The sequence below is a fragment of the Geotrypetes seraphini genome, chromosome 17 (assembly GCF_902459505.1).
Source record: "Geotrypetes seraphini chromosome 17, aGeoSer1.1, whole genome shotgun sequence".
NCBI lineage: Eukaryota > Metazoa > Chordata > Amphibia > Gymnophiona > Dermophiidae > Geotrypetes > Geotrypetes seraphini.
Window position 1 is genome coordinate 42,438,912 of NC_047100.1, and position 13,195 is coordinate 42,452,106.

The window sequence follows — 13,195 nt, forward strand, 5'->3', positions numbered from 1 at the left end:
AAAAGAGCCAGGTTTTCAATTGTTTGCGGAATAATTGGAGGGAGCCCAGGTTCCGCAGCGGGAAGGTGAGAATCTAATGCAAAAGTGGAACAAGGTATTGACAAGGATGAAGAATCTGCGAAAGATGCTAAACCTATGAAAAGTCCATGATTGGGTCTGACACATTTGATTAAAGGGTTTTATAAAAAATGTGAGATTGACATTTCGTTGGTCCTGCTTAACCTCCAGTCTGATCTAAATTATGAAGTATTCACTATAAGCTTCACTTATTTGGTTATATTCCCCATAAACACACACACACACACAAACCTTTAGTACATCTGGTCCCATATATTTTATTGATTCGATATTGCTAATTATTTGATTTCTGAGCTACAGACAGCCGTAGTCTTAGGGTGAGCTTCCTCAGATATAGCGCCCAAGGGTTAGGGTCCGGATTTCCCCATGTCCTCCTTTTTGAGGACATGTCCAGGGGTCCAGACGGCTTTTCAAAACCTGGCACTTTGTCCGGGTTTTGAAAAGCTTCCAGCTAGCAGTGATGTCGGGACGGCATCTGCGCATGCAATGCAATGATGTCATGGGCATTACATTACAGATTTCTATTCCACCATTACCTTTTGGTTCAAAGCAGATTACAAAAAGAGTTATGGAAGAAGGATTACAAAGTTAGATCAGAGATCGTTTCCAAGAGAAGGATAAGAAGGATCAGGAGTTGGGGAAGGGAAGGTAAGAAGGGGTATTCATGGTATTAAGCTTTATTAAGGGATTTCGTGAAGAGTATAGTTTTTATTTCCTTTCTGAACATCTTTTAGTCTGGGGTAGTTATCAATAGGTTGGAGATTTGGTTATCTATTTTTGCAGCTTGAGTGGCTAGTAGGCGATATCATCCCATCACACCAGAGTATGTGCAAATACCCTCCCGACAAGCGACAAGGTTGAGAGGGCGGCGCTGTGTGCGGAACGGGACGTGACTTGGGCAGAACGTAGCCAGTCTGGGTCTGGATTTTTGTTCCTGAATAGCTGGTAACCCTACAAAGGGTTAAATAGTAGAGAGACAGAGCGGGAGGATACTGTCTGCCAATGTATCTCGAATGTCAATCAGGGGCACAACTGGATTTTTGTAATCCGATTAAATGCAAGTAAATAAATATAGAAATTCTCCATCTAATTAGGATTTTTTTTGTGTGTTCATCTAATATCAGGACCCAATTTAAAGAAAAAACCTCCTTACCCCAAAAAACCCCCAAACAATATCTTGGCTTCAAGTTCTCATGATCCAAGACCTCATCTCTAGGTTATTTTGCCCTGAAACTGCAATTCTCTAAGAAAAGAGTTAGAGACCTGTTATCACATTAGTACAATTGTCCGTCTCATGTACAAGCCACACCCCTCTTTTCTTCCTCCCCATTCCTCCCACACCTTTCCCTTTCAAGTAGGTCGTAGCGCTGAAGAAGAATTTGCAGCAGACAGGTTTTTGTTGCATTTCTTCTTTTCAGAAGTTTGCTGCTGTGATTTATGGCAGCTGCGATTTGAGCAGGGAGGCGTGGTGGAAATGATGAATATTTCATCACATAAAACATCCTTCCCCCCCTCTCTCCTTTCCCCCTCCTCAGTCTCATGATCTGCTTCATTAGCTGCTTGGTCTGCGCTGGTTGGGAATAAAACTAATCACAATTTCTTCTCCGCTTTAGCTGAGGCAACAGATCACTGATGTGGGTTCTGCGGGTGTATATGCTGGTAATGACTCCCCCTGGAATGCACGGTTAGAAGGATAATTGAGGAAAGATAGGATTGTGCAAGAAAGCTGCTTGTGGGAGATTCCCTGGGTTTCCTTGTCTCTCTATGTATCCCTAGTATAGGCAGGATTGCTAAATTGCAGGACAGGCTATCAATATGCTTTTAAGAACAATGATGATGCACATGGGCATTACAAGTACAGTGATACCTCGGAATCCGAACTTAATCCGTTCCAAAACCCCGTTTGAGTTCCAAGACAATTTTTCCCATTGAAAATAACAGAAACTGGATTAATCCGCTCCTGGGTCCCACAAATTCAAATTTTAACAGGAAATACACTGGGTTTTAAGGTAAAATATTAACAAATATTCCAAAGCAGCATTCAGATTCTGGGGCAAAATTTACTACCAAAAAAAGTTCGGATTCCAAAGCGTTCGAGTTCTGGGGCGTTCGGATTCCGAGGTACCACTGTACCTTGTTTTGTACTCTAGGGCTGTGTTGGAGTAGTTGTTCCATTACTAGGCATGCTATTGGATTTTTTTTTTTTTACATGTATTAGGTGTATGTATGCCTATGAACTCATCATTCAGTGTATGGAGGGGGGGGTGAGGAAGAAAGACTGCCACATTACCGTACTGGGAAGGATATGTGTCTTTGCTGTGTGTAAGAGGTGACGGGACAAAAGCGCGCAAAACTTCAGCGTGCCGACATTACAGCGCCGACAATTCTGTGCAAGACCCCAGCGCGCCGCCGAAAAAGTTACTTTTAAAGAGCTCCGATGGGGTGTGTGTGGGGGTTACTTCATACTCTTCGTGCTGCCGTTGGGGGGGGGGCGCTGCCATTGGGGGTGGGTGGGGGGGTGCAACTCCCCACATTAAAGAGAAAACTTAACTTTTTCCTAAAAAAAAAAATTGGGGAAAAAGTTAAGTTTACTCTATAATGGAAGGTTCCAACCCCGCCCCCAACGGCAGCGCGAAGAGTATGAAGTAAACTGTGTGTGTGGGGGGGTGTTCCCCACTCACACCCCGCGTCGGAGCTCTTTAAAAGTAACTTTTTAAGCGACGCGCTGGGGTTTTGCGCCGAATTGTCTGCGTTGCAATGTCAGCCCGCTGAAGTCTCGCACGCGAATGACTATGAACCGTGTAAGATGGGTATTCATTGCCCTTCCTCTGCATCTGTGTGTAGTATGCCTTCCTTGCAGTAACAAGAGGAATATTCTGGATTCCTTCTCAAAAGATAGAGGACGGGTGGGCTGGTGCGACAGATCCTGGTCACCTTCAACCCCCACCTATTGGAGGATTAGCTACATATATGATTCCTTTTACTAAGGCGCGATAACTGATTTAGCACACGCAAACGATTAGCGCGCGTTAAATGCTAACACGCCCATTAGATTCTACGGCCGCATTAGCATTTAGCACGCGCTAATCGTTTGCATGCGCTAAATCAGTTATCGCGCCTTAGTAAAAGGAATCATATATGTAGCTAATCCTCCAATAGGTGGGGGTTGAAGGTGACCAGGATCTGTCGCACCAGCCCACCCGTCCTCTATCTTTTGAGAAGGAATCCAGAATATTCCTCTTGTTACTGCAAGGAAGGCATACTGCACACAGATGCAGAGGAAGGGCAATGTATACCCATCTTACACGGTTCATAGTCATTCGCGTGCGAGACTTCAGCGGGCTGACATTGCAACGTACCTTAGTAAAAGGACCCCATCGTGTGTGTGTGCGTGCTGTGGATGTCCTCCTTTTAAGAACACAAGAACTGCCATCTCCGGATCAGACCTTCGGTCCATCAAGTCCGGCGATCCGCACACGCGGAGGCCCAGCCAGGTGTACACCTGGCGTACTTTTAGTCACCCATATCCCTCTATGCCTCTCGTAAGGAGATGTGCATCTGGTTTGCTTTTGAATCCTAGGACGGTCGATTCCGCAATAACCACCTCTGGGAGAGCATTCCAGGTGAGGTTATTATTTTTTATTACCAGAACAAGTTGAAAGAAATAACAATATTGCAAAGAAACTCAATTGTTTGTTGCAGCAATCCTAGTAACATGACTTTTACTGAGCCTGTCCATCCTGTGGTTAAAGTTGAAATGGCCAACCTCCTGAAGAGGTATGTAAAAGTGTATAGTGTATTTAGCGGCAATAATAAACCTAGTATTACATGTGTACAAACATAGGACAACAGATTTGGTATGAACATGTGCATATAAGTAGGATGATGGATTATTGGCATAACCATGCAGTATTAATAACTCTGTAACACCACCACAGAGCTGTGTGTATTTGCATTGTAACACCTCACAACTCCTTATGGTAACATCTCTACAGAAGCTCATGTATTATATCACCTTTACAGAAGCTCATGTATTATATCCTTTACAGAAGCTCATGTATTATATCACCTTTACAGAAGCTCATATATTATATCAACTTTACAGAAGCTCATGTATTATATCACCTTTACAGAAGCTCATGTAGTGTAGCGCTTTTGCAGAGGCTCATATAGACCGCTCTGAATTGACTCCCCCAGTCATGAGTAGCGGTATAGAAACTCTCAATAATAAATAATCATAAAGCTGCATTTACTGATGGCCAAATAAGAGCTAGTTGAAGCCACTGTAACTTTATTTATGAGCCAAAAATCAGGGCTTGTAATAATTCCTGCAAGGTGCCAACAAACGCTATTGCAGCAGTTGACGGTGATAATTTGCAGTCTTTCAGGTCTGTCTGCTCTTTATTGAATGGTATCTGGTCTACTGTTGTCTTTATTACAACCTCACCATTTGAATGTCCTAACTCCCCTTCAGAATGCCTTGGTTCCACTAGATTCCAGTTTAAAAGCTGCTCTATCTCATTTTTAAATATTTATTTGTTTCTTGTATTAATTAGTTTATTTACATCCTCCGTGATCTAAGTGGGTCAGAATCCGCTATAATAATACCCTTAGCGCCTATGCACACTTCAATCCCCATGTTCCCATGCCTTTGTGTCCTCAAATGCGCAGTAGGAGCCTGCGCTTGTTTCCCCAGCAACGTTCCTTCCCCGAGAGAAAAGATGGCTGCGGGAACAAAGCCTCAGCAGCCAGCCGGCCTCTCCCCCTCCGGCTTAATCTTCGCCGCCATACGGACCTGCAGCCTTACAATCAGGTACTCAAGCATTTTCCCTATCTGTCCCGGTGGGCTCACAATCCATCTAACGTAACTGGGGCTAGGGAGGATTAAGTGACTTGCCCAGGGTCCCAAGGAACAGCGCGGGGTTTGAACCCACAGCCCTAGGGTGCTTAGGCTGTCGCCACACACTCCTCCAACATGTCCCCTTGAAATATAGATGAACTACTGACAAATGGCATAGAAAACCGTTTATAAAATAGGTTTCAAAAATGGCGATTTGGACGTTGCAGACATTAAAACATCCACATTCCACCTTGTGCTGTTTTTGTCTTTTGAAAATGGGCCTGAAATTGTAGTAATGCTGTTTTCATTCCAAACCGTACACTTTACCATGTGGAGCCTCAGGGCTCCATGTTGGCTTCCACTCTTTTTAATACAGTATTTCTTGGCCCCTCTTCCGAGTTTCAGCCAATTTCTTGGGTTAACCTCCAATATACTAGAAAATAAATCACTCTATTTGATCAGTACACACCAATGCCAGAAAAAGTATTTTAAAGTGAAAGAAAAGCTTCAGACACGGAGAGCTTGGGTGGAAGAGAGTGGGAACACCTCTCTGTGTCTGAGGCTTTTCTTTCGCCTTAAAATACTTTTTCTAGCATTGGTGTGTACTGATCAAATAGAGAGATTTATTTTCTAGTATATTTTCCCTCCATTCCTCTTTTTTTTTTTTTGCTATTTGGGTTAACCTCCTACATATATGCAGACAATATTTAGATTCATGGTATTCTAGACTGAGCCTGTGCAAATTCCTGTTTGCACTTTAAGGAGAAACCACGCTGAGATGATATTAGCTAACTGTACTTTACATGAGCTTTCACCTCCAGTTTAACTGTAATTGTTTGTTGGTTCCCTGACGAAGGACCGAAACGTGGCACGTTGGAACCTGCTACTGCTTTAAAGCTAAGTTTGAATGATTTGCTTTTCAACTCTACACTTGCACAAGCAGTTAAGCATAGCTATTGTAGCTAGCATATAACAGTTAAGGAGAATACCTTACTGGAGAAAAAAAGAAAAAATGAACACTGCAATGATTGGTTGGTGAGGCGGAACATATTGCCTTCATGTCTCTGAGCAGAGTTCTATTAGTTAAGAATTGATACTTGTGGAAATATCTTTGAAAAATATTATTTATGAACATTTTTCATGTAGTGACTTTTTTGCATACAACTAACTTCATTTAGTCACTCAACAGTAACTTTGTACTTGTTGATTTTGTTACCCCTTCAGTATTTTTTGTGCAAATTCCATGGCAAAAATCTCAATAGGATAGCCAACTGATTAACCTGAAATTGAATTCTGATAAATCTGGAATTAGAGAGCCTCCCCTACCCTTTATGCTCCTATTCATCGTGTAGGAAGCACTATTCTGATTCTCAGATCTGTAAAAATCCTGGGAGTCCTCTTATATCATTCCTTAAACTTTTAAAAATATATTTCCAGGATAGTTCAAAGTTGTTTCTGCAGATTACAGAAACACTAAAATGCTTTTAGAATTATAGTCCACTCACTTATTGACTGCACAGGCTAGCATAACTCTCAGATGTTCAGAAACCACAAATTATCTAAAACACGACTGTGAAGCTTCCGACAGGTTCAAAAAAGTTTGATCGTGTAGCTCCTCTCTTGCGAGAAGAGCACTGGTTACCCATATAACACAGAATTACATTTAAGATACTTTTAGTCGTACATAAAGTACTCTCTGAGCAACCTTTGCATTTATCACATTTATCGATCCTTTGTGGTCCTTCTAAAACGCTAAGATCATCTCGTAAAATCTGTTGGTCGTTCCAACAATTTGCTATCTCATTGCGAAATTTTTAGCGTTATGGACCCTTTACTGCGGAAAACTCTCATTTACGCTTAGAATGCTCATTATAAAAAATTTTTAAACTGATTTGAAGACTTTCTTACTCGGGACACCTTCTCCTAAAATCAAAGAAAATTGCAGCAGAAAATCTGATGGATTCTCTGGGCACAACTGGATTGGCTCGGCACAACTGGGTGTAGAGATGCAGCTACTGAATCTATGATAGTCCCTACCTTTTGAGCTTTGCATTTCTTTTCCAATTTCTATTTTATCCTGTAGTTTTGTTATATATAGTACTGTACTAAATAAATTTGAAACTTGAAGTCCCCTCCACCTTCCCTTAGGCATCCCAGATGGGTAGGAGAGATCCCCAGTTGGTCCCACCCTTGCAGATGCACAGCTCAAAATGGCACCCAGGAGTCATAGAGATAGTTTCACAGTGCTACCATTGGGAGTTTGGGTGCCAAATAAGGTGGTCATAGACGCCATCTTGAACCTAGCTCCAGCACAAGTAGAAGCAACTGCAGGTTGTTCCCACCCAGCCTAGCCAAGACCACCAGGAATGGCTTAAGCAAAGCCTAGGGAGGCCTAAAGTGGGGTGGGGTGTCTTTGGGAAGAGAGAGCTGCTTCTATTTTTCCCCAGACTAGCCCTTTTAAGAAATGCTCTCAGGGAGCAGAAGAGTACAGCTTGTACAATTTTATCGCAAGTTACGTTATTCCTGTACCGCAAGACTGACTAACCTGTGGTAACGCAGTACAGCAGGTGAATGACTCCTGCAGTAAACTATGCTGCATTAAAACACTAATAACTAATCTCCAAGAGGGTATTTCGATAAAGGCAATTCCTTATGTACACATTTGAATGCCAGTATTCTGACTACATGCTATTGTTTAAATGACACCAAAATGCAATGGTATGTAGTCTGAAGGTGGATATACACATGGTAGAGACTGGGTGGAGTATGAATGAGGCAAATCATTTTGTGTAGAAATAATGTAATACAATAATTGTCTTAACAGTCAATGTAAATGTTCATACTAGCTCTATGGTTGCACCTAAATTATATGTAAGCAGGGGGAAATCATACAAACGGTGCCTAAGTTAAGAGAGAAATGTCTGAAATGGCAAATAAATTTAAAGTGCCTACTGGCGCCTAAAAAAAAAATGCACCAGAATTGTGGCTGCAGGGGCGTCTACCATCACTATGGGCATTCATAATGCCAGAAGTGAGCACCTACGTAGGCGTAATTCACGGCAAAGATAGGTACTGGAAATGTAGGCCTGGAAAACCCGGGCCTACGTTTCTGGCGCTTATCTTTTCCGGAGGTGTGATTCTCTATATGCACTGTCAGGTGATTGACACATGATCGGTGGCTGCCGATATCAGTATCTTATAGAAAATCCTCTTACATTAGTTTTCTATAAGGAAAGCAGGCATCTCCTTTTCTTTATAAAATAGACTCTAGATAGGTGCTCTATTAAGGAATTGCCCTGTAAACGTTTTGTTAAAATGCAAGATATTTTTTTCTGTGATTTACAACATTTGAAACAATTTCTGGTTAAGAAGCCTGTTGCAATAGTTAGTCCTAGATAAACTGCAGTGGGATTTATAGATAGGTTTACTATATTTATCTGCCCCTTCTTATCTGCACTTTGATTTCCTTTGGAGTCCCTCAATTTGTATTGGGAGTATAGTATTTGTATTGTTTCTTTCTTATGTATTCTATTTTTGATTTTCTCTTTTTATTCTAGATTGAACTGCCTAAGTGGTTGGCATTGATCAAATACTCCGACAGAACTGTTATTATCTGTGCCAAAAATTATTTTCTTATGATTGTAGGAAATATTCTGAACAAACAGTTCTTAAGCAGTATGCAGAAAATAATGGGGAGGAAGCGTTAAGTTACTTCCAGTGGCCTCAATAGTCTCTAAGACAAGACACATTCCCCCTCTTTTACGAAGCCGGGTTAGGCCTATTTTTAATCGCTGGCTGTGGAGGTATTAGCTCTGGCGCTTGTAGGAATTCTATGAGTTTTGGAGCTAATACCACCATGGATGGTGATAAAAAAGCCTAATGTGGCTTCGTAAAAAGGGGAGGGAATTATTTGATCAGCATGGACAACTTCACTTGAGACAAAATTTTAAGCCTATAAATGCTGATGACAGAGACTGCCCAAGGTCAAGTTGTTCTAGTGTTATAAAAACTATGGCGCATTTTCTGACTGAGCGAACATTTTCAATCAAGAGTGTAGGAAGATAACCCATATCTCAAAATTCCCGTAATAAAATATCAAGTGGTTAACAGCCTGTTCAGTTTGAGTAGCAAAACTCACCATGTCAGGACACTTGAGTTTATCAATGACATTATAGTTTATAATTTATAGAATACAAAATATTTCATGACCCTTAAAAATTGAAAAATATCGGAACATCATAAAGCAGTGCACATAGTAGATGGGCAAAGTAATTTATAGCAAAGAAACTGAAGCGTTGGGGGGAAATATATGAAAATGCTTTTGGTTTTATATTACAGTTATATGTATTTTTAAATACTTTTGTATAATATTTCTATTTATATCCATTTTGTAGAATTATTTTAAATTAGTCATACGTGCTGTTCTACCAATTGGTCATCACTAATTCAAGCTTTATTCTCTCTGCTAAGATTGACGGTAAATTAGGGGGCAGATCATCAACAGGGGCTACCAGTTATAGGAAGCTCTCTGAAGATCTATCAAATAAAATACAATCATATTATATATACATGTGTGTGTGTGTCCAGCAGGGCCTTCCAAGGCAGACATGTTTCATTGGAGACGTCAAACTAATGATGTACCATCCTTCTGGGCAAGCAGCTGATGGGCTGTGTTGGAAGCGGAGGATTGTGTTTGATGCGACAATGGCAACAATATCAAATTTACACTGTACAGAAGAAAGGTTGAAAGCGGCAGTTAGGATCTGCGTACTGATAGCCTGGATTTGGCGCTAAGGCCCTGAAGCAGTGGTTACCGGCCACATAAGAACATAAGCAATGCCTCCGCTGGGTCAGACCTGAGGTCCATCGTGCCAAGCAGTCCGCTCACGCGGCGGCCCAACAGGTCCAGTATCTGTGCAGTAATCCTCTATCTATACCCCTCAATCCCCTTTTCCAGCAGCAAATTGTCCAATCCTTTCATAAACCCCAGTACCATACTCTGCCCTATTACTTCCTCTGGAAGCGCATTCCAGGTGTCCACCACGCGTTGGGTAAAGAAGAACTTCCTAGTATTTGTCGGCCCGGCCTGTTTGTGTTCAGTGGTTTTTCCCATTAATCATTCTTGGCTATTTTTTTGCTCCCACCTGCTAACTTTAAACTTGTGCGAAAGTTTTTTGCCTATGACGCTTGGGTGGAAGAGCGTGGGTCCACCTCTCCGTTTGTCTGAGGCTTTTCTTTCCTTCTTGGCTTGGGTGGTGCTTTTGTTTTGGAGCGATATTTTTGAATCTTTGTACTATACTTCCCTCCATTCCTCCCTGTTTTTTGTGGTTGTATATTTATACTACACACACACACACGTGTTAGAGTTTAGCGAGTGCTAAAACAGCTAGCATGCCTTGGTAAAAGAGCCCCACTGTTAAGTGCTTTAGACTTGTATTCAAATACTAGTGAGTCAATGTACACACAAATATATTACATACATCTAAATCTGTAATACCCTGTCAAGAAGACATGTCTTCAATCTGCATCATCCACTGTTGGTATTACTGTACTATTCCCTCATTATCATTACTGAAAGCCAAAAATATCCCACACTCAGTGACTCAGACAGATTGAAAGACTTTTAACCATTGTAAGCTTGTTAATTTAGTATAATTATTGCTATTGTTTTTTTGACACATTTTAACAAAAAAGTTAATTACAATTACATTAATCTAATTTTACCGATTTGCAATAAGGATTATTTACGTATAGTACCTGTCTAGCAAAAAAAAAAAACGTACATAATCAGATTCCAGACATATGATAACACCTGCAAAAAAAAAAAAAAAAAAATGGCAGTACTGTCACAAGTCTGACTATTGTGAGCATCAATGACAGCGTAGAAAAGTGGGAAAAAGGTCAGTGAATGACCAGTAGTAGAATCCAAAGGGTCAAAGGATGACATGCTGTCTAGGTAGGGTTACCATATGGCTCCAGATAAAGGAGAAGCATTCATCAAAAACAACAAATAGGAGCACTATAGACTTCAAACCACTTTATAAACTGCCTGAAGGAGCTCAGAACCATGAGAGGGTGGAATGAACATGACCAGTGTTTCAAATGTCTATCATTGCTCCCTTTTGGAGTTGTTTATAAAGTTGTTTCATATAGTGTAAAAATACTTCAATAGAAGTGCAAAAGTGTTTCACTGATTCACAACAGCTTTCTTATATTTTAAACTTTGAACTTAGTCTTGTTGAAAAAACTCAAGGTAAGTAAAAGTTATCGGCTTTAGCAAGATAAGATTCTGCTTCAGAAAGATAACTTTTACTTACCTTCAGTTTTTTTTCAACAAGACTAAGTTCAAAGTTTAAAATATAAGAAAGCTGTTGTGAATCAGTGAAACACTTTTGCACTTCTATTGAAGTTTTTTTACACTATATGAAACAACTTTATAAACAACTCCAAAAGGGAGCAATGATAGACATTTGAAACACTGGTCGTGTTCATTCCACCCTCTCATGGTTCTGAGCTCCTTCAGGCAGTTTATAAAGTGGTTTGAAGTCTATAGTGCTCTTATTTGTTGTTTATGATGAATGACTTAAAGGGGATCCAGATAAAGGAAGACAGATTGAGACATCCAAATTTTACTTCCATTGCTTTCTGTCCTCTTCTTTTCAAATTATATGCTTCGGACAGTTCTGGAGATCAGGGAGGGAGATCAGAATTGCATCTCCATGCATAAAAGGGGTACAAACCAGTGGTTCTGCTCAGGAGTTCAAACTTGTGCTAAGCTCATCATTTTTTTTCCTAGAGTGCAGCCTAATCATCTTTCAGTAAATCGATTAGCAATTTGTGGAAAAAACTGATTTATTTGGACACTCACAGCCTTTGTATATATCTGTGGGGATCTGGACAGCAGTATAGGAGTAGTTAACCTTGGTTTTAAAGTTTGGATCATCAGTAAAGTCCAGTTTCAAGGAGTTTGAGTGATCCCTTTCTATGTCCTCTCCTTCAGGATCATCCTGCAAGGGAAGAAAAACAAAACAAAACATGAAAATATAATGATTATGCATTACGACCCAGAAAAAGGAGGAGGAGGAAGACAGAATATAGGGATCTGGAGAAGTACAAACTTAGAAGAACAGAATAAGACAGTGGGTAAGGACCAAAAAACCTAATTAGTTTACACCATTTATTTCCCGTTTTAATGCTGTGGCGTGCAGTTTCGATATAACAGCTGAGATGTAAACGTCTTGCTAAAAATGTCTAAAATTCTCATCAAGTTTCAAGTTTATTTTAAATTTGATACAAACACTTATAAAATTTCTACGCGGTGTACATCACTAAAGCGGTCTTTTACTAAGGTGCGCTCGCCTTAGTACAGACAGGAAATAGTCTTCAGTCTGATTCTTCTAATTATGATTCATAAGAGCATAAGAATTGCCGCTGCTGGGTCAGACCAGTGGTCCATCGTGCCCAGCAGTCCGCTCACGCGGTGGCCCCCTGGTCAAAGACCAGCACCCTAACTGAGATTAGTCCTACCAGCGTACGTCCTTGTTCATTATGGACTTGTCCAACTTTGTCTTGAATCCCTGGAGGGTGTTTTCCCCTATGACAGACTCCGGAAGAGCGTTCCAGCTTTCTACCACTCTCTGGGTGAAGAAGAACTGCCTTACGTTTGTACGGAATCTATCCCCTTTCAACTTTAGAGAGTGCCCTCTCGTTCTCCCTACCTTGGAGAGGGTGAACAACCTGTCCTTATCCACTAAGTCTATCCCCTTCAGTACCTTGAATGTTTCGATCATGTCCCCTCTCAATCTCCTCTGTTCGAGGGAGAAGAGGCCCAGTTTCTCTAATCTTTCGCTGTACGGCAGCTCCTCCAACTTAGTCGCTCTTCTCTGGACCCTTTCGAGTACAGCGACCAATGCTGGATTCAGCAACTAAGAAGTTTAATATATTGCAGGCTGCATCTCAGGCAGAAGATTTGGGTTTGATTCCTGGGCCAGGAATCCTCAGGATGATCTGGTAGGGAGGATCAGTGCTTATCAACCCTCTCCCGGAATTATACCTAGCCAGTCATGTTTTCAGGATTCCAACAAGTAATACTGAAAAGATTTTTCAAATATAGGACACCCATTGTATGCAACCATTATCTCATGCAAATTTCTTGTAGAAATTCTTAAAACTTGACTGGCTAAGTGTGCTTCCAGGAAAGGGTTGAGAAGAACTCCTCAAGTGGATGAAAAGTCTTGGCTAGCTGGAGTGATATATAAAATTTGGATTAAAATTCCC

The 13,195-nt window shown here is 40.9% G+C and overlaps 1 protein-coding gene across 4 annotated transcripts in view; it reads right to left on the reverse strand.

The window, feature by feature from the left end:
• Positions 1 to 13,195, reverse strand: part of CACNA2D2 (calcium voltage-gated channel auxiliary subunit alpha2delta 2) — a 1,199,719-nt gene that overhangs the window by 313,812 nt on the left and 872,712 nt on the right. For all 4 annotated transcript variants that reach the window (XM_033926190.1, XM_033926189.1, XM_033926191.1 and 1 more), the window contains one exon: positions 11,787 to 11,925. In XM_033926190.1, coding sequence (XP_033782081.1) covers positions 11,787 to 11,925 — 139 coding nt within the window. The remainder of the gene's footprint in view (positions 1 to 11,786; positions 11,926 to 13,195) is intronic.